We start from the raw sequence: 25,856 nt of genomic DNA, 5'->3' as shown, positions 1-25,856 counted from the left end.
AGAATATGACAATTATAATCAGCGGAAAAAATAAGAATGTCATCCAAATAAACCAACACAAAATGTCCAATGAACTTCTGAAGTACCTCACTTATGAAAGCCTGAAACACTGCGGGGGCATTGGTCAAACCGAAAGGCATCATCCTCTCTGACCTGTATTAAGTTGTATGCTCCCGCAAGTCCAACTTAGAAAATCAGCTGCCACCCATTAACTGGCTAAACAAATCAGGAATGAGCGGTAACGGATAAGGGTTGTTTTAGTGATTTTATTAAGTTCCCTAAAATCCAGACATGGTCGCAGACCCCAATCTTTCTTCTTAACAAAGAAGAAACTGGCAGCTACTAGCGAATTGGATGGATGTATATGTCTCTTTCTCAAGCTGTCCACCATGTACTCCTTGAGGGCCTGCCTTGCTGGACCTGACACATTATACATGCAACTCTTGGGTAGCTTGCAACCTGAAATGAGGTCAATAGTGCAATCCCCCTCCCTATGAGGTGGTAACTTATCCTCTCCCTCCTTAGAAAAGACATCAGCAAAATTCTTCATGCACTCAGGTAATTCTTCAGTTTGTACTGCAGAGACATTAACTGATATGCAATTCTATCTACAGGAAAGATTCCACTGAACAGCCTCTCCCTTTTCCCAGTCTACCACTGGGTTGTGCAACTTCAGCCATGGCAATCCTAACATCACCTGTCTAGAGAGAGATTCCATGACAAACAATACTATTTTTTCTCTGTATGAAATAATATAATAATAATAATCTTTATTTGTATAGCTCCAACTTATTCCGCAGCGCTTAAATAATGCAATCTGTAAACAAATATCCAAAACAAAAAATTTTACACAGTTGGGGCAGAATCAATGGCTTGCATAGGTATTGGAGGTCTGATCTTAAGTTTTAGGGCTCCTACCCACTTGCATTGTTTTTTAACGCTGCATTTTTTTAACGCAAATGTCAATGGGACTTTCTAATGTTAAAAATGCATAGCAAGTTTGCGCTTTGCAATTTTTGTGCGATGCATTTTTAACATTAGAAAGTCCCATTGACATTTGCGTTTAAGAAAACGCAGCGTTAACGGAGCATTAAAAAAACGCAAGTGGATAGGAACCATTAGACATTTGGCCACCTCATAATGAATTCAATTGACTCCGATTCCACTATTCAAAAAAATTGTCACTGGACAACTATCCCCAGCAATAAGAATCTGTGCGGGAAGGACCAACTTGAAAGAAGATATCCAGGTAATTTGCGGACCCAAAGGGAACTTTCCCTTAACTTCCAGGCCAGCTAATTTCCCGACTGAGACCCCCAAAAAGGACATACCTGTATGAAGTGTCCTTTACGGCTGCAGAAAAAAACAGTGACCTCTGCTCCCCTGCTTCTCCCTTCTAACCGCTCCACTAGATAAAGAGCCTAATTGCATAGGTTCATCAAGCTCCAGGGGTTCCATGGACGAGGCAAAGGATAGCTCACTTGCCCACTCTCTAACCCGCCCACCAATCCATATGGCTAGAGACCTCTGCTCCCCTGCTTCTCCCTTCTAACCGCTCCACTAGATAAAGAGCCTAATTGCATAGGTTCATCAAGCTCCAGGGGTTCCATGGATGAGGCAAAGGATAGCTCACTTGCCCACTCTCTAACCCGCCCACCAATCCATATGGCTAGAGACATGGCCTTGTCAAGATTTCTAGGTGTGGGATGTGAAACCATGAGATGTTTTATCTTGTCATGAAGGGCAAAGCAAAATTGACTCCAAAATGCAGAGTCATTCCATTGTAGATTATTTGACCAACGGCAAAACTCCACGCCAAAGTCCCCAATGGGTAATTTCCCCTAACGTAAGCCTCTAAACTTACCCTCCGCCCAAGAGACCCTATCGGGGTCATCGTAGATCAGCCCTAAAGCCAAAAAAAATGTATCGACCAACAACAAAGCCTCAGAGGCGGGAGATAATGAAAAAGCCCAAGCCTGAGAGTTTCCCTGCAACATGGAGATCACCAGAGGAAAAAAGGTGCAGTTTATAGTATAATTTGCAGGACTCCTTGTACGCAAAAAAAACTCCTGCCTTTTACCAGAAAAAGGATCTGGCAGGTCCAGCTTAGGTTCTTTAACCAAACCCTTACCACCTAAGCATTGTTGCTTAACCTCAGCAACCTCAACAGCCAGAGACATAAGCTGCTTGGATAAGGCCTCAATTGGATCTATGACCCTACAAGAAAAAAAGAAAAAACACACTGAGGAAACATCTGTCTGCTTATTATGTCACGTCCATGTGGCACAAGATCACCATGCTCAGCATGGATGCAGGGTGACATTCATAATGAATGCAATAGTAGTACACCATGCAATGTAGGACAGTGGGCACCATTCCAGGAAGATGGAAGCCTGTCCCTTACCTAACAGGAAGGTGAGGGATCCATGCCTGCAAGCAGAGTAATTGTCCTGATAAGGACAGCCCCACTGTCTTCTTCCTGGGCTCTGACTATCCCTATAGGAAGCCCTGGAGAGATGGACTGACACTGCAAAGCAAAACAATAAAGGTAATCAAAAAATAACTGAAAGGATTCAGCAGCACTTATCTGAATAAGGAAGCAATTCACCCAGACTAGAGGATCACCAAACTCCAACCTCTCCTCAAGAGAACTGAATAACCAGCAAGGAGTAAAGGGAGGGGTTTGAATATAAAGCTCTCCACACCTGTTGATTGGAAGCTCAACTAGAGAACCACACCGGCAACTTTCTCTCAGGAATGACTAATAGTCAGCATGCACGCATGCAGCATATAGAGAGACTAGTTATTATTAGGAAATTATAGTACCGGTGTTTCTGGTGGTGCAATGCACCATGCTGCTTTGCTACATACACATCAAGCACACACACAGCTGTGGTACATGGACGTGTGACAGACACAAACAGCTGTGCTACACACCATGCGCCTGACACACACAGCCCTGTTATGTGGCACAGAAACAGCTTTGCCGCATGACATGCCTGTCACAGACACAGCTTTGGTACATGACATGTGCCTGACAGACATGACATGGGCATGGTACAAACACAGCTTTGCTACATTTTAAGGGCATGACAGACACAGCTGTGCTACATGACATGCGCATGTTACAAACTCAGCTCCACTACATGACATGTGTTTCACAGCACAGACACAGCTCTGCTACATGACATGCACGTGACAGACAAAGCTGTGCCACAGTACATGCACATGTTACAAACACAGCTCTGCTACATGACATGCACATCACAAACACAGCTGTGCTACATGACATGCGCATGTTACAAACATGGCTCTGCTACATGATACCATCCATCCATGCTGACTATACATATTACATGCACAGCACATTAAACAAACAGACACTCGCAGCACTACTGCATTCATCCTGATTCCCACACATGACACACACAGCTCCTGGATACAGTGATGAACCCCTGATCATGTGATCCCTGTCTCCACACCACGATGACATCATTACAAGTCCTGGTAGTTTCTGTTGGCTTATCCAGTATACAGTAATACCAAACTCCAGAATGGCTCCTCCCACAGCAGTGACATAACCACAGGTCCTTCAGCCCGCCAGATCTCTGTGCCAGCAGTAGGTTGGTGTCTTCTCTCAGGAGTGCTGAACTGTGGTGGCAGTAGGTCGGTGTCTTCTGTCAGGACCGCTGATCTGTGGTGGCGGTAAGTTGGTGTCTCCTGTCAGGACCGCTGAATTGTGTCTGACATAATAACAGCTTAGTTGTATTCTCATTGTGTTAGGACCAGCTATGCCGGCACCAGGGAGCCGAACTATGACGGCACCAGGGGGTGGAGCTATGATGCTGCCAGGAGGTAGAGCTATGACTGTGCCAGGGGGCGGGGCTATGATGGCACCATGGGGCGGAGAATGAGAATCACTCACTCACATACTAACAGACAAGTGGTCATTAGTAGTTTGACAGCAACCAGAAATCTCTGCACAATGTGCATTAACCCTTGGCCTGCATAACAATTTGACAGGTCTGACCCTGCATCGCGGCCACCATGCCATGACGCTGTCACGACTGATGAGCCATGACAGTATTCCTTTTTTCTTCTTCCTGAATATAGCAGGAAAGAGAAACCCCGAATGCAGATGTGAAACTACCCTAACTGTTGTCTTTTAGAAACATTATAAAATTATAAGAAATTGTGACAATAAAGTTACAGACTGCTTTTTCAGGGATGAGAATAAATCATATATAGAGCCTGACATAATTTCATATTTGACTGTGGCTGGTTTCAATTATTTTCATATAACAGTAACATAAACCAGGTTGAGGTCACTTAGTATCAAAAACAAATACAAAAAAATGCAATTCGGGAGTTTCAGTTTCAAATTTAAAGAAAATTGTACCTGCTAACGATTTAAAAACTATGCAAATGTTGTGGAACAACCACTGCAAATAGACCTCAAACCCGATAGTACTTGTTTTGCCTTTGGGCTCTGACTACAACAAATCAGCATAATTTCTTTATGACCAAATCTGACTATGAGAAGGCAGCAGCAATATGTGAAGAAATTCATTATCAGAGTGTTACCACATCTACTTTCTCTTGTCACTGGTGGTCAGTGGAGTGGTCAGAATATTTTAACTAGTGGTTGGTGGTGCATTCAGCATCCTGTAACTGCGGTCGGTGGCATGGTCAGCATCCTGGTACTTATGTGCAGTATCTTCAGTGTTATGTAAACCAATACTGCCTTACCTCCAGTTAATAATTATTCATCTGTTCTCATTCATTAGAATCAGCTATGAGAGTTGTAATCTCAGTGGATTAACAATTCTGAATCAACATATTTAGGCCTCATTTACATGGGCAATTTTGCACAGCTACCGTATATTCCGCCGTATAAGGCGACGGGGCGTATAAGACGACCCCCCAACTGTCACCTTATACGCCGGGAATACAGCGGAGCAAAAAAAAAAATCATTACTCACCTCCCCCCGCATTCTGCGGCGCTGCTGCAGGATGTCGCTCCCTCCTGGTCCCCGGCAGAGCATTGCTTTCTGGACGCGGGGCTTGAAATCCCCGCCTCCAGAAAGCTAATACTGCGATTAGCTAACATTAGCTGTCATTGAATGGCTGTGATTGGCTGACGGCGTGTGTTAGCCAATCACAGTATTAGCTTTCTGGAGGCGGGGATTTCAAGCCCCGCATTCAGAAAGCAATGCTCTGCTGGGGACCAGGAGGGAGCGACAGCCTGCAGCAGCGCCGCAGAACGCCAGGGGAGGTGAGTAATGATTTTTTTTTTTTTGACACTTTCTTTTTTTTTGTATTACCGGCGTATAAGACGACCCCCGACTTCAGAGCAGATTTTTGGGGTTTCAAAAGTCGTCTTATACGCCAGTATATACGGTAATTACATTTGCTAAAAAATTGTGACTAATAGAGCCAATAGTTTCCTATGGAAACGTACAGATGAACGTTTTTAAGCTGTACAAAAAAAATCACACCAAAAAAGATAGGACATCAGCGACTGAAATTCCCTGCTGCATGAAAAAATAGGTCTTGACCTATCTTTTGGCAGAAAATCGCAGAGGCTTCCATAGACTCTTATGGGAGTCTATGCAAGCCGGACGGCAAAGGGAGATGAAGGGATTTCCACCTATTTTAGGTGATTATGTTCAGGAATCGCCTAATATTTCCTATTGGAGGAATACAGAAATCACATTACACTTGAATGTTATTTTCATGCCGGTGTGATGCAATTTTGTATTTTTGAAGAAAAGTAAATCACATAAAGCGGCCATATACTTACTAATGTACTAATACAAGAGGGCAGGTAAAAACACCACATCCCTCAAAATGCAGACAGCCAACCTGCTAAATGGAGAAGCCACCACACAGGTGCAAGGTACTGATGAACAACCACTCACACACCCTCGTTATACTAAGTGTGGTGGCTGTTTAGTACTATTTTTGCACACACTGTAGATATAGCATGCAAAGGGTGTCAGGCCAAATGATACATGTAGTGCACTATGTATGATTACGACCTGTTACTGATGCCATATTTTAATCCAGCAGGCTGCCCTGCACCTCATCAGTGAACCAAACTGGTACTGGCACGCTGGGCTCCCCCAGCATTCAAAGCCACACTGTATAGTCCCTTTTTCAGAGATTTTTAAATTGATATTAGTGTAGGGACTCACAAGAGGATTCTTGTTGCGGGCTTGTGAGCTTGTGTATTTTGGCCAAAATATTAACAAATACCTTGTATTTATTGACATTTATCAGTAACATGCAGTATAGCTTTCAACCGCACTGTCACTAGTACTCTGGGCTCACCCAACTTTCAAATCTCACGTATGAGGTGCAGGGCAGCCCACTGGATTAAACAATGGTGTTAGTAATAGGTTGTAAGCCTGCATGGTGCACTACACGTAGTATGTGGCCTGACACCCTTTTGTATGCTGTATCTGTGTGCGAGTATAGTACTAAGCAAACACCCCCCTCAGTATAAGGAAGGTGTGTGAGTGGTTGTTCATCATTACCTTGCATCCATGCAATGCTCCTCCATTTATCATTCTGGCTGTCTGCATGTTGAGGCATGTAGTGCTTCTACCTACCCTCTTGTATCAGTAGATTGGTAAGTATATGGCTTCTTTCAGTGATTTTTTTCCCCGTATGCTCCTTTTTTAATGATTTTTTACTATTGAAATATGTGATTTTCACACGGAGCGATGTGATGTGTTTTTCGCAGGAAAAATCACGTGTTTACAAGTGCGATATTGCACTCACCCATTTTAATATATACTTAGTATGAATTATCCCATTACCTTAATTTACCTCATCTAGTTTCTCTCCAGTACGGGGATAGGGTTGGCATAGTATTTTTTATGCTTATTGTAAATAAACTGCTGACACCAGGAAGCACTGCACAAGACATGCTAGTGCTCCTGCAAATAAACTCGTGCAATAATGAGAATGATAGCTATACCGCAGAGATATGGTAGGTGGTAAGAGCCAATACAAGCAATGCAGAGGATGCCTGGTTGTTCAAAAGTGTTGTGGGTAGCTGTTATCAACTAGAAAAGCTATACCCCACCGCAATGACAGCAGGCATGGGGTATCTATCTATCTAGATATCTATCTATCTATCTATCTATCTATCTATCTATCTATCTATCTATCTATCTATCTATCTATCTATCTATCTATCTATCTATCTATCTATCTATCTATCTATCTATCTCAGATCTAGCTATCTAGCTACCCACATGTGTAACTTGTAGCTTCTGGGCCCCAATGCAAAACCTGTAACAGGGCCCCCAATTATGATGCTTTATTCATAGTACTAGGCTCCCTATATGGAGAAGAGAGGCCTTATGGGCGCCCTAAGGCTCCTGGGTCCTGGTGCAATCGCATCCTCTGCATCCCCTATAGTTATGCCCCTGTAATCAATCTATCTATCTATCTATCTATCTATCTATCTATCTATCTATCTATCCATCCATCCATCCATCCATCTATCTCATATCTATCTATCGCAATAAGTTGTTAAGGATTCAGTGTAATTTTCTGTTACTTCTATGTAAAACTTTTTTGATCAGACACACTAATGAAATAACCGAAAGTTTGGTCTGTTTTGAACAGTGATGTATGCTTGCATAAAATCATTTACTTTATTCCTGTGAATTGTCTGAAGGTAATAAATACTTAATATATACTATATATTTTTTCATCAATGTTCATTTGGTAAGTAAAATGTTTTTTTCTACCTATTAGAAAATGTAAGTTTAGAAGAATTTCAGTTACGCTACTAGACTAAATGCTGGGTGCAACATTAGAAGTCATATAACCTAGAAGCACAGTATACTCCTATATAATAATTTGAATGATATTATAGGCCTACAAATGTCACCTTAATTTGATAACTTTCTATGAGGACATTTACTTTGGAAGTGCAGTGATGATATGATTCTGTTACATTTTTCAGATGCATTTGAAATTCTTACACTTGACTGACTGAAATGATTAAACTGGTGACAGCTGCAATACCTCTCTTTATAGCCATATGAGGCATAGTAAAGGGATATGTTATGCACTGCGTGATTCCTACTTCAAACTAAGAATTACATAAATAAAACAGGTCTAAGAAGTGTTGCATTAATTTTACAAAATAAATGTGTGCAGCAAAGTATTTAAGCTGTAATCAAATGTTGTGATGCTTTTCCATTAATGTGGAAATAACTGCAGAAACCTGGAGTAGAATCTAACTTAGTTTTACAAGTAGGCAGTAAACTAATAATTGGTTGGGAAAAACAACTGCTGTAAGAGCTATTAAATTGCTGGGGTGTACGCAATAAAATGCGAGCTATATGCAGAAGTCTAATACAATTAGGGCTCATGCGCACTCCTGTAGTTTGGCTCTATAAAAATTTCAGAGTTGCACGGAGCTGTGGACTGGACTATACTCAGTAAAAATACTATATGGAGACAATATGCAGATTATTGATCAATCTGTATGGTGCCATAGGAAAGCATGACAAAGAATGATTAAAGCATTTAGTGTAGAGTCACAGGGACTCTATGTGTCTCAATGCGGGCTCCGTGCACTTTACTATGTGTATGAGGCATTTTCCTAATTTATACTCCACTGGTTCCTATTTATTCCAGCAGGTTGAAGAGTCCTGAAAGTGAACTTGTCACGTGATGTTTGCCATAACTGAGAGCAGGTTATGATAAAAGCTGAGTTCTGTTGACATATAGGTTTATGCAATCTGAAGCAGGATTTCTGAGAAAAAATCATTAAGGATAGGACTCCTCGGAGATATAGTGAGGTTCCTGCTGACTCGGCACACACAGGGTGATTGACAGATTTTGTTGTATCAGTGTGTGTATAGAGAAGGCTGCAAATCGACTTGCATGTGCAGGGTAAGCAAGACACTTACTTGTCTCTTGTAGGAGTCCTATTAACCCTTTGCAATCCAATTTTAGATTCAGGGTTTCCTAGGGGGTTCTCTCTTTCTGCCATTATACAATGGCGCCATCTGCTGGCTAGAGACAGTACTGTGGACTGGGACATGCTGGAGAGCTCCCTGACAACTGAGCGGCCAGTAATATACAGTAAGAATACCCTGCCGGACGTCTTCCAACATTGGAGCTGTACAGCCTTCAATCAGAATGTCTTCAGACGTCAGACAGTGGATTGGAAAGGGTTAAGATTTACTCTGCTTTTACTTAGAAATCCTGTTCCAAATCATATACAGTACTGTGCAAAGGTTTTTGTCAGGTGAGGAAAAACGCTGCAAAGTTAGAATTAAAAAAAATAGAAGGTGTTGGCTATAAATTTATTCTACAGCAGAACAATAACCCTAAACATACACCCAACGCCATTAAGAACTATTTTCAGTGGAAAGAAGAACAAGGAGTCCTGAAAGAGATGGAGCCAAATTTTGGAAATCTAACATATGTCACTTTAACATAGAATAACTCCGTAAAGGTTTTGCATATCCAAGTGATCCTGACATTGTTTTTTCGCCACATTTGTACTTCATTTAGGTTGTAAAAATAGAGTAATGGAATTTGTGTATATTTATTGGAAGTGGCAAAATATCTCAAATATGTGCAAACATACTGTACACATTTTTGAAAAGATATATATTTCTATCTGTTTGTTTACTTTATTCTGGATGCATATTTTAAAAACTTTAGGTTTTTAATAGAGATGAGCGAGCATACTCGTCCGAGCTTGATGCTCGTTCGAGTATTAGGGTGCTCAAGATGCTCGTTACTTGAGACGAGCACCACGCGGTACTCGTCTCGATTAAACGAGCACTGACCATTGAAATCAATGGAGCCGGCAATACAGCCGGCTCCATTGAAAGCAATGGGCTGCCGGCGAGTGCGGGATGAATTGTCGGGAAGGTCTTAAATATATAAGCCCTTCCCTGCAATTCATCCAGAAATGTGTAAAAATAAAAGAAAAATATATACTCACCTGGTCTCGGCAGATATCACATGACCGGAGTGAGTGGGTGGCTTCCCGCAGCACCCTATGACAGCTCCACGTAGTCAACCACCTCTGGCAGCCGGAAGCATGGAGCTGTCTCAACCACAGTGGTTTTAATCCTTAGGGGAAGCATGTTTTTATGTCCCTGAGGATTAAAGCCCACTTAGCTAGGATGTAAAAAGGCAATGGGGCCATCACTAAGGGGTTAAGCAAGCCTACAACCACAGGAGATCTGTGGTTAGTCCTCCAAGATATTTGGAACAACTTCCCTGCCAGGTTCCTTCAAAAACTGTGTGCAAGTATATCACATAGCTCAGTTATCTGTGTGTTTTCCCCTGCCACATACTGCTCTTGGATAGGGCAGCAAAAATCACTTCTCAGGTTAGCTTCAAGTTAGTTATTTTACATGATGTTATTGCCATCAATCAAAAGCTCTAATTAAAAAGCAATATGGCTGGTCTCAGGACTTTATTATTATCATAGTTTAAATCAATAAGGAGACTTTACTACCTGAATGTTGACTTAGTAAATGTATCATTTCATAAGCTGTATTACTTTTCTCAACATTTCAAAAACTTTTTGGATTTTGCCTCTATAATAACGAAGTAATAATTGTGCTGTAGTGAGATTACACCCAACTCTTTACCATGTAGTCTGCACAATCCTCTGCACATGTGCTCATCTCTATTGAATGCTGCACTGTCCTTCTAATCAGCCTGTATATATAATGTTAATGACACAAATATCGCTTATGGCAAAACATTTCTTCCGTGAATTAACCTAATTATTCAACAGCTGGCAGCTGCAGTAATTACTTTAAGATTATAATACATGATATCTGTTGAAATATAATTACTCTGATCTATGAACCGAATAATTAAAAGAAAAAAATAGACTTCTTTAAAGCTCATTAATTTATTTCCTTTGAAAATTGTTAAATAATGACACCACATTAGAAGTGTATCCATTGAGTGACACCATGTAATTCAAAGCTGGATCTGGAGATATTAAAGGTCATAACAATACTTAATCAAATTTAGGATGAAAACTCCCAGTCATTTCTTTTATTGTTATTTTTTTCTTGTTTAGGAAAAAATTTCCAGATCTAAAAATATAATTATAGACTTGTAAAATTGATTGCAGCAAGAGCACTCACCAAGCATGAAATTGACCTGTTATGGTGAAAAAATAAGTAGTACTGTAAAGATTTTAATTATTCTCCGAGCCATGTACTTGTGGCATTACCCAATGCTCTCGAGTCTAGTACCTCATTCAGATGCACTTGAAGGAACAGAAAACAATTATTGTTTTTGAACTTGCACAATCACTTGTTATTGGCTGCAGCCTTGCCATCACAGTTCAATGAGGTGGGCTTAATAACATTGCTATTTGCTATTTCGTAAAGGCACAAATCAATTCATTCAGAGGAAAATAATAATTAGCTCATTAAGGCAAAAACACTTGTCCTATTACACTTTACTTTATGAAAAGTGATCACTAGGCCTTATAGCAATCTTTAAATGACTTGGAAGACTAATTAGTAAAGTTTTCTTTAGTACTGTCAATTAGATATGTCTTAGGGCTCTTCCACACGAGCGTATATGTTTTTGTGTACTCTTGGCTGTGACGTTAAATTGCATGAACAACCATATTTCCGCGATCACGGCCAGCGTTTTCTTATCCATTCACAGAAACAGGAGTGACGTTTTTAGCGAAAAATATGTTGCACCCCGGAAAACCCTCACTCTGCAAAAATCCTCACGATGGCTTCCAATGTCTATAAAGAGGTACCTGTAAGCTTTTTGCAGTGTTGGACGCTGCTAAAGTGCCTCCCCCTCCTTTTTTTTCTAGCTCCCACAGGAGTCTATGGGAGCCACAGCTTTATATCGGGCAAAAGATAGTTCCAGGACTATTTTTTTTAGCCACCGTATATATTTCAGTTGCGTATCTTCCATTTTTAACCGTCCGATGTATTTACACGCTGTATATTCGCCCATGTGAAGAAATGCATTGAAAACCAATGCCATAGATTGTCGCGTACATCGATCGTCCATAAAAATGTCGCTGTTTATGTGCTTGTGTGAATGAAGCTTTAAGGGGGTTGAATATGCTAAGGGGAAGCAACAACATTGCTTGATTAAAAGTATCATTTACACTATTACAAGTCTACTAAATATAATTCTAATGATTTTGCCTGTTTTTCTACACTTTACAGCCAGAATTTTTAACCATTTCTATAATAATCCTAGCTATTGTTTCGGGTGCCAGTTTTGGGTCTGTGATCATGTTTTGAAGAAGATTTCGTCCTGCAGCTTTTCCTTCCTCAGAACACATAGCTTTTTTCCATAGTTTCAATAAGTAGCCACCTTTGGGAGAGAAAAGGGAAAACAAATTATCAATAATAATAATAAAACTTTGTATGAGTTCAATTTCTTTAAAGAGAATATGTCACAGGAACAGTTCCAACTCTACCATTTTATGAACAGACTCCTTGAAATCATTGTATCTTACTGATGCCCACCTCCCCAAATGTACTTATAGGCATAAGGGCGCCCACCCACTGGCGATTTTTTTCCCTGCGAAATTCGCAGCATTTTTTTCTCTGCAGGGGTCTATGGGACTTGTAATGTTAAAATCGCGATCGCGCAAAATCGCGATTTCGCGGTAAATTGCGATTTTGCGCGATCGCGATTTTAACATTACAAGTCCCATAGACCCCTGCAGAGAAAAAAATGCTGCGAATTTCGCAGGGAAAAAAATCGCCAGTGGGTGGGCGCCCTAAAGGACACCATATATGCTGATCTGGTGCTGTGTCTTTCTTGCATTTTCTCTGCTGCTTAGAAGATAAGATAAATCATTCTGACTTTTTTCATATGCTCCTGCATTTGACACGAGAGACACTTAAAAAAATGCATAATTCAGATGTGTGAAAAAACACCAGCCAGAAAACATTTATAGGAAGTAAAAATTTATTTAAAAAATAAATCTACCAGTTAAAAAAGTTACAAAGGCATGGAATCAAGGAATGAGAATGAGAAAAACATGTACAAAAAATTGTAATGTTTTAAGGCTTTTCGTAACTATTGACCTACAGGTAGTATCTGGATACAGAGTTTTTTGCAGCAAAAATACACAATGAAAAGCACCTGAAAAATGCAAAAAGTGCAGTGTTGTTGCAAAAAAGCTGGGTTCTCACGGGACGGAAAACCCACGGAAATCTCCCGGCTTGACCGCACTGAAAAAATGTGAGATTTTCGCGGGATAAGCGCAACTTCAAAACCCCCGGCTGCAGCCGCAGGTTTTGAAGCGGCTTTCCTGCCTGCATGCATCTTACCTGCGGCCATCTCTCCCCATAGAGAGGAGAGAGGCCGCTACAGAAATGAAAAAAGAATTGACATGCCGCGTCTTTGTTTTCCTCACGGCATGTCAGTTTCAGTGTGGCTTGGCCGAAGAAAAGATGTGGAAAAGATTTTTGCAAAATCTCGTGCACTTTGCTGGCTAATCCCGGGATTAGGAGCCGCGGGCGGAATTGCCGTGTGGACATTCCGCACGGAAATTCTGCGTCAATTCCATCTCGTGTGAACCCAGCCTATGTGTGACACTTGCCTTCAGGTATTGTCAAAGCATCTTACAGATTACCTAAATAGGAAGTGGATTTCTATTGTCACATTGTCTCATCCTAAAAATGAATCCTCACTAATAAGGAGAGGAGTCCAAGCAATATATTAATAAAGTGAGAAGATAGAAAATGCCTGTACAGTGCCACCTATTGGAAGGTAGCATTCCTGCACATTAATGTCACACTTTTTAGCAAACCTTGTAACAATGACGGGGAATTATGAGCCAAAGGCAGAATCTTCTCCAATGGGAGATTATAACCATACACAGACAGCTGTTTTGAGGTTATTTCCCCTCATCAGTGTGCAGCAGGTTTCTGGCTTGGCTAGTGAGAGGCCTATAGACATGGGTCAGGAAGGGAATTGTTTCTGCTTAGGGGGAGCATCTTGAAGGTGTGAGGAAACTTAGAAGGCCATTCATGCTCTTATAGGTAACTAGCTGATATATTTCTGGCCTTGCCCAAGTTAATTTGATACAGGTGTTTATGTGTTGTTTGCACAGAAAATTTTACGAAGTCAACATCACTTTAGAGTAACCGCGGCATAAAATATGTATACACATAAAGGAGCATTAGATTCTCCTCAGGCTGCATGTACCGATGTCCCACTGCAGAATGTGCGACCCCTTCCACTCTCCTCATTTAGGACTTAAAGAATGCTCACGCATCACTGAGAAGTTACATCACATAGCGGTGCACTGACTTTTGCAATTAGCATTGAATAATCGAGTTGGGACCATTTTGATTTTCCTATTTAGGACCTAAAGAATGGTCATGCCAAATTTCATATTGGTATGACACCGAGAAGTTACATTACATATGGGTGCCAATACTTTTGCATTTAGCATTGAATAATTAAATTGTGACCCCTTTACTTTTTCTATTTAAGACCAAGGCAATGGTCGTGCCAAATTTCATGTTTGTATGACACTAGGAAGTTAGACAATTAGATTAGGTACATTACCTTTATTGCCATTATCTTTGCACTTAGCACTGAATAATCATGCTGTGACCCTTTTACTTTTCCTATTTAAGACCTAAACAATGGTTTTGCCAAATTTCATATTTGTACGACACAGGGAAGTTACATTACATAGGGGTGCCAATACTTTTGACCCATTTACTTTTCCTATTTAGGACCTAAAGAATGCTCCTGCCAAATTTCATGTTTATACAACATTGGGAAGTTAGAGAATTAGTGGTGAGTCAGTCAATAAGTCAGTGAGTGAGGGCTTTAACCTTTATATATATATATATATATATATATATATATATATATATATATATATATATATATATATATATATATATATATATATATATATATATATATATATATATATATATAGATGTGCAAATGGGAAGGTGGAACAATACCTTTGCAGCACCATCTAATGGAAGGCAGCATTCCATGCCAGATCTTGCCATGCCAATGTCAGATCTTTTAACACGCCTTGTAACAATGACTGGGAAAATAAGCCAAAGCCAGACTGTGCATGGTTTATAGTTAACCTTTGGAGAAAACTCTGGTTTTGGCTTATATTCCCAGTCATTATTACAAGGCTTGTTAAAAAGTCAGACATTGACTTGCATAAATGCTGCCTTCCAGTAAGTGGTGCAGTATAAGCATTGTTCTTTCTTCTCATTTGCACAAACGTCCCCATAGCAGAGTGCATGACCTTATGTCTCCTCACTAGGTGCTTTCCCTAAAGAGAAACTATACATTTCCCTAAAAACTGAGTAACATGGTTAGTATAAAATTGTATTATCTGTAATAATGTGGTGAAAATAATACATAACAAGGAAGACAGAGCAAAATAAATTATTGACATTAACGTAAGAACAGACCAAGAAGATTAGGGTGCACAGTGATTCCTCAAGTTGCAATTGCTTCAAGATACTATATTTACATCATATAATGGTCGTCCTGGAACCAATTAATATTGTATGCTGAGTGATAACTGTAATTGGTTTTGCCATATGAAAATGTGTGATAGATTTAACGTGAACTGGTCAATTATACACAGATCCTGATAAGTGAGATGTTCTTAATAACTTATTATAATGAATGCTGAATAAAAAATGTGCCAACTGTAAACAAGTGCAGACAGGAGATGAATATACTCATCACAACCTCTCCACCTCAGTGGAGACTTATCTTATAGATGAAGAGACGTCTGTGTGTAGAGTCTTAGAAAATATGATTATTCCAACAGCTTAGGCCTTAGGGTGGACACTCACTAGCGATATTTTCTCTCCTGTGCTGCGAGAGCACGAGAAAACTCTCGCCTCGCAGCGCAAGAAAGACGCCGATATAGAACCGGCATATTGCTAGTGGTGTCAATGGGGCCAGCGGCGGCAGCGCTAGCCCCATTGAAAACATAGGGAGAATGCCACGGACTTCTGCCACAGCTGTGACATCTGTGGCAGAAGTCCGCGACATTCTATCCCATTGCTTTCAATGGGATCGGCATTGAAAGCACTGCTTTGGCAAGCCCCGCATAATGATTATCGGGGAAGGGCTTAAAATGTAAGCCCTGCCCCGATAATCTGCAAAAAGTGTGTAAAAAAAAATAAATTACTCACCTCTCCGGCGCTCAGCCGCGTCCTCCTGGCGGCTCCCCTGCACTGCTATTAAGTTCTTTCAGCAGTGGGGGATTTAAAAATCCCCGCCTCCTGAAAGGGCTGTGCAGATTGGCTGAGAGCTCAGCCAATAGCAGCTACTGCTTAGCTATTGGCTGAGTGCTCAACCAATGACACTCTGCTCTTAGCTATTCATTCATGAATAGCTATATCTTAGCTCTTAGCTATTCATTAATGAATAGTTAGGGGAAATGTCTCATTGGCTGAGCACTCAGCCAATAGCTAAGAAGTAGCTGCTATTGGCTGAGCCCTCAGCCAATCTGCACAGCCCTTTCAGGAGGCAAAAATTGTGTGAATGAAAAATAGCCATGAACAAGTGCCGACCTAAATTAGCGTTTTCTTGTCCAGTCACAAGAGTGGCTGCAGTGTATTGCTAAAAAAATACGTTGCTGCGTGGAAATCCCTTAGTCAGCAGATATCCTCGACATGACTGCTAATGCCTAAATAAAGCCAGCTATCATCTTTTACCAGCGTTGTATGCCAAGTAACTCCTTTCCCCTCCCTTTTTTTCAGCTCCCATAGAAGTCTATGGGACCCTCCATCATATTTTGGCAAAAGATAGAGCAAGGCCTATCTTTTCACGTACTTTATAAAATCGGTCGCTGTTTTGGGTCATCGATACTCTACTATTCCCAGCGCAATTTTTTATGTGGTTTAAAATCGCATTTGTGAACGAATGCATTGAAATCCAATGCCTCACATGGTCACGATTTCTGTACGAAGTTACAAAAGCTGGGTATATACGGTCGTGTGACTAAGGCCTTGTACTGATATTTCCAGAATGGTCACTGCACTACTATATTATCTTATAGAATTTCAGCTTGTGACACTTTCAGCTTGATGGGCCAATTTGTGAGATAAGTAGTGATTTATCATGTGCCAATGTTTTATTGTCTATGTAAGAAGCGTTTCAGGCAAAACTGATTTTGTATTATGCCTAGTAGAGGGTCTGAAGGGAAGTGCATGGGACAGATATTCTTTTCTTCGAATCCTTGTTTCTTACACCCTCTTCTTCAGGCCCTGCATTAGATATAATAGTGTATTAGTTTGCAATCAAAGGAGTGGAAGCAAAAGAAAGAAGCTTGAGTCTTTCCTATATATTTACTTCCTTTTAGATCTATGCCTGTGTTGGGCTCTATAAGGCTGGGTTCACACAGGGCGTATTCCCGTCGGAAATCTCGCGGTTTGGCCACAGCAAAAACCGCAAGATTTCCGCCGGGAGAACCGCCGCAGAAAAAGCCGCGGCGGCTTTGAAGCGGCCTGGCCGCTCGCTTTTCCGTTGCAGCCGGCACTCCCATAGAGGAGAGCGCAGCCGCGCCGAAAGTAAATAATAAACAGACATGCTGCATCTTTTGAAACCGTGCCTGTGGCGGCTGCAGCCGCGGTTTCAGACGGACTTACCGCAGCGGATTAGCCGTCAGAAATCTTGTCCACACGGCTGGCTAATCCCGAGATTAGCGGCCGCGGGCGGATTTGCCGCGGCTGAATTCCGCGCGGCAAAACCGCGGCAAATCCGCCCCGTGTGAACCCAGCCTAAGTGCACCAAAACCGCCATGTGAATCCAGCCTTAACACTTAGCTGCTCAGATTGCTTTTAATCTTGTACACTAATCTACATAGTTTAAACTAAGTGTGCCAAAAGGACAAGGTGTCTAAATACATTATCAATCACTAAAGCTAATAACCTAAATGGCAAATATTGTTCTGAGCACATTATGAAAACAGCATATCCCTTGATGCTTTGGCAAGTTCCCTAGAAGAGAACCTTGAACTCTTCTACAGGGGTTTTTCAAAATAACATTCAGTAAAGGGAACCAATCTAGTAACAATATTCATAATGAACCTGCAGTGAATTACAGAACTAATTGTATTAATCTTTTTGTATAAAGTAAGCCATGGGAAGTTTGTCATTTGTTACATGATTCGGTTGTATTATTACCATATTTCACATCCGGCTGCACCATTATTTCACACCCGTTCAGGTCTTTGAGAGACTGAGTTAATATACTAAGCACGTTCTAAACATATTCTTTCATATGTACCTTGATGAACACTGAGGGAAATGAGACCTGCATGGAAATATTCTGAGAATAATTCTGGTGTAAGGTTTCCCGTTTACATAAGCATATTTGACTAAATCAATTCTGAAAATTACATTTGAAGTGAAGGCATTCAATTATTCATCTTGTAATATTAAGTCAGCAAACTCTACATTCAATTATCCATCAAAGTACATAAAGTTTGGCAAGCATTATTGCCATCGAAAATGTAAATAGTACATCTTCCCTAAGATTACATGTGACAGCTACATTTAATCAGAGCTACATTGTACACCGAATTTTATTTCTAAACTTAAAAAAATATCTGTTATCGTGCAAATACAAAGGAAATGTGGTCATCGCCTGAGCCCACCACAGAGCTCACCCAACACAGGATGTAGCAAAAAGAATGAAATGTTCCAGTTGTGTTGCTCTTTGTTCCTATGCTCTCTGTGATGTGCAGCATCCCCTCTATTTGTAAATAAATAATGAATGTTTAAAGGAGAGACCACTTAAAATAATCATCTGATACCGTGTAGCAAAAATATATGTTTACACAGGACAGTTGTCAGGTGCCAAAGTGCTTGACAGTCGTCCAAGTGATAATTGCTACCGTGCTTTCGCACAGGAGTGATGATCACTTTGTGAATAAAAGCAGGAGCGGGCTGGAGATTGCTGCGGCCACCCTCCTCCATTAACAGGAAACAGGCAGTCGTTCATGGATCAATGACCAATTGTCTTTCAGTTGTTATGCCTGCCTAAACTGAATGATAAGCAAATGAATTATAGTTCATTGTTCAGCCACAGGCAGCCTTTACATGGAAAGATTATCGTGATCCAGCGAGAATTCCGTAACAAACAAACGCGCCAAGTGAAATCGCTAATTAGTTCCAGATGTGTTGTTTTTCTAGATTATGCAAATAAAAAAGTTGGAATTACTACCTCTGCAACGCCATTTATTGGATGGCAGCATACCTTTATATCAAGGACAGACTCTTTATACGGGTCTTTATAACAATCATTGGGAATAAGAAACCAAGCCAGAAAACCACTGACTTGGTGAATACATTGTGCGGGGAATAGCAAGCGCCCGCTATCTTCCCACCTCTTTTTCCAAACTCCTGTGCTCTGGCATGGAGTTTGAACTGCCAGCGAGGGAGAGAAAATCCCCGTACTGCCAAGCTTAGTTGCACGCACGGCAATGTGTTTTCACTCTAAGACTTAGTCCGACTTTGCACGGATATATTTGTGTCTGCAGTATGCAGTGCAGAGAATCCATTGATTTCAATGGGTTCTTTCCCATGCTGCTGCAGAAAAAAAATAGAACATGCTTTATTTTCCTGCATATTTGCGAACCAAAGATCCCCATACAAGTCAATGGGGATGTGCAAATACACGCACAATATGTGCTGCAAAAAGAACACATCTGGAATTAATTAGCCGTTTCCATCGGTGCGTTTGTTTGCCACGCGCAAATGAACATGCCCTGCAGGCAGAGGAAGTATAGTAAAATACACTGATACAAAACGTGACAAAAATGTTACACTAAGGTGCGCGCAACACACGTAAAGCTGGCCTTATATGTTCCAGTGTTTGCAAGTTATGGATCCAAATCACTGTTGCACCTAAAATAACCTTTAATGGGATACACCTTGTGTGGACAATGAAGCTCTTTACCTTTAAAGGGTTTTTCCGGGGCTAATATATTGATGATCTATCCTCAGGATGGATCATCAATAGTTGGTCAGTGGGGGTCCGCCACCAGCACCTTGAGTTATTTGTACATGTATGCTGGAAAAGGGCCTATATCAAGTTGAAATGAGTCACATTAATCTTGAAGCCTCAACTCAATCATTGAAGATTTTTGCAAAGCTATACATGTATGTGCGTGCTGGTTTTTCTTTTTTACAAGATACATGTAAGGGTGACTACCCACTACAGTTTTTCTTCACTGCGAAATTCGCAGCGATTTTTTTTTGCAGGGGTCTATGGGACTTGTAATGTTAAAATCGCGATCGCGCAAAATCGCAATTTACCGCGAAATCATGATTTTGCGCGATCGCGATTTTAACATTAAAAGTCCCATAGACCCTTACAGAAAAAAACAATGCTGCGAATTTTGCAGTGAAAAAAAAACTGTAGTAGGTAGTCACCCTTAGAAGACACATTGGTGAAATCTAAGATGAATTAAAACCTTTTACATTAGATAGAAGATGAGATAGAAAACGTGAGTAAATGAAAAGCAAAACTGCATTTACTGCAAATCATTTTGTTTTCTGATTCTCCTTGTTTGCAGTCATTTTATAGCTAAATTTAATCAGATTTACATTATACTTTGAATATTACTAATAAGGTAAAAAAAATGTTATTGTGCAAATACAAAGGACATTTGTTAATTGTCTTGCTGAGCACACCACAGAGCTCACCCATTCACTGCAGGATGTGAAAAATAAGATGGCTGCAAACAAAAAAGGTTACAACTGAATCAAAATGCATCTGTAAAGGAAGGAGGTATACATTACATTCCTTCCTTACATAAATGACGTGTATGTTACTTTTAGAGAATTTTTGTTGCCATGTTTATTTGATGTGTTATGCGCTTTGCATGCTCCACATTTGTTTGTGCATTTTAGTTAGTCCTTGTGTGTATAGGACTTGCAAGTCATTGGACGCGTCAGCACTGGTAGTCCCTGCTAGCGTCACTGGAAAACATGCCAAATGTTAGCATTGGCTCACTTTACCAACTGTTAGCCTGTAGCTAGTCTATAAAAGCTATTAACCCCTTAACGACTGCCCCATCGGGAAACTACGTCCTCAGCAAGTGGGCTTTAATCCTAGAGGACGTAGTTTTATGCATCCTCTTAGGATTAATGCCCACTTGCCTGAGGACGTGACAGCTCCATGCTGTCGGTGCCCGCAGGTAGTCGACAGCATGGAGCTGTCATCCCAGGATGCGGGCAGTCACCCCCGGCATTGCGATCGGCGCTATTCAATGGATAGCGCCGATCGCAAAAAAGTAAATAAAACAGTGAAAAAAGTTAGATATTCAGCTGCCCTGATGGATCCGATCCATCAGGGCAGCTAAAAATATTCACCCGGCTTGTCCACGGTGTCCCCCAGAGATCGGGTCCTCCCGGACCCGCCGCCGGCCTTCTGCGCATGCGCGCCAGACGATGACGTCCCGCGCATGCGCAGAAGCCTGGGAGCCCCCGGAAAATTAAAAAACTCCTGGCTCCCGTCTCCTGAAGGTAGCCGGGAAGTAGGAGGTGTTACCGGGGACCGCTGTGAGCGCGAAAAAGTTTAAAAAAAGTAAAGTTTCACCTCCCCTCATGGATCGAATCCCCAGTCACGTGATAAAAAGGTAGCGCTCTAACATAGGTCGGTCTCACATGACCGGATAGGAATTACGGATTCCGCATGCCTCTGATCTGCGGTAATACGCAGATTAATCGCATTGGATCACACAATTCCACTCACATTAGCGGGTCGGAATTGCGTAATCCACTCGCAGAAAAGAGAACGCAGCAGGTTCTATTTTACCGCGGATATCCGCAACATAGAGCCCATTGTGCTCCATGGTCGTGGATATACCCGCAGCCCATACGCAACTACGTTGTATACGGGCTGCGGGTACCCGCGTCATCGCTAAGCGACGGTGCGGGAAATGCAAACAAAAAAAAGTACTGCGCATGACCGCCTGTGTGAGTAGGCAGTTATGCGCAGTACATTACGCGGCCATACGCAGGGTCACGGCCGGCTCACAGCTGGGATCCGCTGCGGGCCTCCACAAGCGGATTCCGCCTATGGTTGCGAGAGGCCGGCGTTATTCAGACTGCTACCTGTAATACGCAATTTACAAGAAGCCCCGGGAACGTTTGTCTTCCTGCAGTTCCAGGAGCAGCTTGTGGAGCGTCTTCTGTGTGAGACCGCCGCACCTCATCAAGCTTATGGAGACTCACGGAGCGCCACTTTTTACACCCCATACCCGCTACTGAGGTCATGAAATATTCCCCAAAAAGCATGAGAGGAGGGGGGATACACGGTTTTATTGCCCCATGTACCTATCCCAACCAGCCTCCGTAATTACCCCTGTTTTCGGAAATACCACACAGTTCACATTATTACTTTTATCTAAGATTTGGGGAACGCCGAAAAGGGCGCGGAGTGTGTGGGGAGGGGATATTTTTTTAAGGTGTCAATTTTTATTCTGTACAAGTGGGCAATGGGGCCTGGAATTTATTCAGTTGTGCCCTGCAATCCAACGGGCATTCCCTCCATTATGGGCCTAGCCATGTGTCCTGTAAGTAAATTAGGGCCACAATGGGTATGTTTTTGAACACGGGACAAACGGGGGTATCCATTTTGGGGTGAATGTCTTAGTTCCTATGTACACTGTACAAAAAAAACAGTTTTTAAATTGACGAAATTGCCAAAAAAATGAAAATCGTAATTTTTTCCTTCTGCTTTGCTTAGATTTATTCAAATACTGTGGGGTCAAAATATGCAGTACACCCCTAGATGAATTCGTTAAGGGGTCTAGTTTTTAAAATAGGGTCATTTGAGGGGGTTCTTTATTGTTTTGGACGCTCAATGGCTCTATAAGTGGGCAATGGGTCCAGGAATTTATCCCGTTGTACCCTGAAATCCAACTGGTACTCCTTCTATTATAGGCCTAGCCATGTGTCCTTTAAGTAGATTAGGGCCACAAGGGGTATGGTTCTGAACACGGGACAAACATGGGTATCCATTTGGCGGTGAAAGTCTTCATCCCTATGTGTCTTGTACAAAAAAAACCAGTTTTTAAATTGATACAACTGCCAAAAAAATGAAAATTGTAATTTTTTCCCTACTGCTTTGCTTAGATTTATTCAAAAATTGCAGTGTAAAAATACACAGTACACCCCTAGATAAATTCGTTAGGGGGTCTAGTTTTCAAAATAGGGTCATTTGTTGGGGTTCCCTGTCATTTTGGCCGCTCAAGGGCTCTACAAGTGTGCTATGGGGCCTAAATCACCTTCATGCTAAATTTCTGTTCTGAAAGCCACCGACTACTCCTTTCATTTTGGGCCCGTTGTGCATCCAAAAAAAGATTAGGGCCACAATGGTTATGTCTCTGAACACGGGACAAACAGGGGTATCTATTTTGGGGTGCAAGTCTTCATTCATGTGTGTGCTGTACAAAAAAAGCAGTTTTTAAAATGGCAGAATTGCCAAAAAAACTAAAATCCCATTTTTTCCTTTTGCTTTGCTTGAATTCATTCAAAAACTGTGGAGTCAAAATGAGCAGTGCACCCCTAGATAAATTCGTTAGGGGGTCTAGTTTTCAAAATGGGGTCACTTGTGGGGGTTCTCTTTGGTTTTGGCCGCTCAAGAGCTGTACAAATGTGCTATGGGGCCTAAAACTCCTTCAAGCAAAATTTATGTTCTGAAAGACACCGACTACTCCTTTCGTTTTGAGCCCCGTTGTGCATCCAGACATAAGATTAGGGCCACAATGGGTATGTCCCTGAACACGGGAGAAACAGGGGTATCCATTTTGTTGTGCAAGGCTTCATTCATGTGTGTGCTGTACAAAAAAAGGTGTTTTTTAAAATGACAGAATTGACAAAAAAACGAAAATCACAATTTTTTCCTTTTGCTTTGCTTGAATTCATTCAAAAACTGTGGGGTCAAAATGGGCAGTACACCCCTAGTTAAATTCGTTAAGGGGTCTAGTTTTCAAAATGGGGTCATTTGTGGGGGTTCTCTTTGGTTTTGGCCGCTCAAGAGCTCTATAAAAGTGCTATGGGGCCTAAAACGCCTTCAAGCAAAATTTATGTTCTGAAAGACACCGACTACTCCTTTCGTTTTGGGCCCCGTTGTGCATCCAGACATAAGATTAGGGCCACAATGGGTATGTCCCTGAACACGGGAGAAACAGGGGTATCCATTTTGTTGTGCAATTCTTCATTCATGTGTGTGCTGTACAAAAAAAGGTGTTTTTAAAATGACAGAATTGACAAAAAAACGAAATTCTCAATTTTTTCCTTTTGCTTTGCTTGAATTCATTCAAAAACTGTGGGGTCAAAATGGGCAGTACACCCCTAGTTAAATTCGTTAAGGGGTCTAGTTTTCAAAATGGGGTCACTTGTGGGGGTTCTCTTTGGTTTTGGCCGCTCAAGAGCTCTATAAAAGTGCTATGGGGCCTAAAACGCCTTCAAGCAAAATTTATGTTCTGAAAGACACCGACTACTCCTTTCGTTTTGGGCCCCGTTGTGCATCCAGACATAAGATTAGGGCCACAATGGGTATGTCCCTGAACACGGGAGAAACAGGGGTATCCATTTTGTTGTGCAAGGCTTCATTCATGTGTGTGCTGTACAAAAAAAGGTGTTTTTTAAAATGACAGAATTGACAAAAAAACGAAAATCACAATTTTTTCCTTTTGCTTTGCTTGAATTCATTCAAAAACTGTGGGGTCAAAATGGGCAGTACACCCCTAGTTAAATTCGTTAAGGGGTCTAGTTTTCAAAATGGGGTCATTTGTGGGGGTTCTCTTTGGTTTTGGCCGCTCAAGAGCTCTATAAAAGTGCTATGGGGCCTAAAACGCCTTCAAGCAAAATTTATGTTCTGAAAGACACCGACTACTCCTTTCATTTTGGGTCCCGTTGTGCATCCACACATAAGATTAGGGCCACAATGGGTATATTTCTGAACATGGGAGAAACGGGGGTATCCATTTTGGGGTGTAAATCCTCATTTTCATGGGCACTATAGGAAAAAAATATGTCTTTAAAATGACATATTTGCAAAAACATGAAATGTTATTTTTTCTCCTCTAAATTTAATTAATTCCTGAAAAAAACTGTGGCGTCAAAATACTCATGACACCCCTCAGTGAATACATTAAGGGGTGTAGTTTTTAAAATGGGGTCATTTGGGGGGTATCTATTATTCTGACACTAATGAGCCTTTGCAAACTTGGCTTGGTGCAGGAAAACAAAGTGTTCCTCAAAATGCTGAAAAGTAATGTTAAATTTGTACGTCATCTAAATGGTTAAAAAAACACAAAAGTTTTTCAAATGTGCATTCAGAATAAAGTAAACAGATGGAAATATATATGTTATTAAAAATTTGTACAGTATGTTTGGACATATTTGAGATATTACAGTTGAAAATGTGAAAAAAATGACAATTTTTTCAAAATTTTCCCAATTTTGGCGCTTTTAATAAAGATACACAAATTATATCGGTCACTTTTTACAACCAAAATCAAGTACAACACGTGGCGAAAAAATAATGTCAGAATCACTTGGCTATGTAAAGCCTTTACGGAGTTATGCTACATTGAACGACGCATGTCAGATTTCCAAAATTTGGCTACGTCACTAAGGCGCAAACAGGCTTTGTCACTAAGGGGTTAAAAAACACACCTGTAACATAGGTATCCCAGTTCTGCTACAGAAGTTTAAGAAATTTAGTGAGGTAAGCAATTTTAAGATAAATCTGCAAAAAACTGAAATTCTCAGTATCTCCCTGTGGCAGGCCGAGAGGTCACTCCTTCAGAAGCAATTCCCATT

General features: G+C 41.1%; 1 protein-coding gene across 1 annotated transcript in view; it reads right to left on the bottom strand.

Moving 5' to 3' along the window:
- Positions 1–10,951: 10,951 nt before the first annotated feature.
- Positions 10,952–25,856, bottom strand: part of C1H6orf58 (chromosome 1 C6orf58 homolog) — a 53,237-nt gene continuing 38,332 nt past the window's right edge. Inside the window, exon 6 of the mRNA XM_066590825.1 lies at positions 10,952–12,366. Coding sequence (XP_066446922.1) covers positions 12,203–12,366 — 164 coding nt within the window. The 3' untranslated portion in view covers positions 10,952–12,202. The remainder of the gene's footprint in view (positions 12,367–25,856) is intronic.

This window comes from Eleutherodactylus coqui, chromosome 1 (assembly GCF_035609145.1).
Source record: "Eleutherodactylus coqui strain aEleCoq1 chromosome 1, aEleCoq1.hap1, whole genome shotgun sequence".
Classification (NCBI taxonomy): Eukaryota; Metazoa; Chordata; class Amphibia; order Anura; family Eleutherodactylidae; genus Eleutherodactylus; species Eleutherodactylus coqui.
This window is presented reverse-complemented; position numbering and strand designations above follow the sequence as displayed.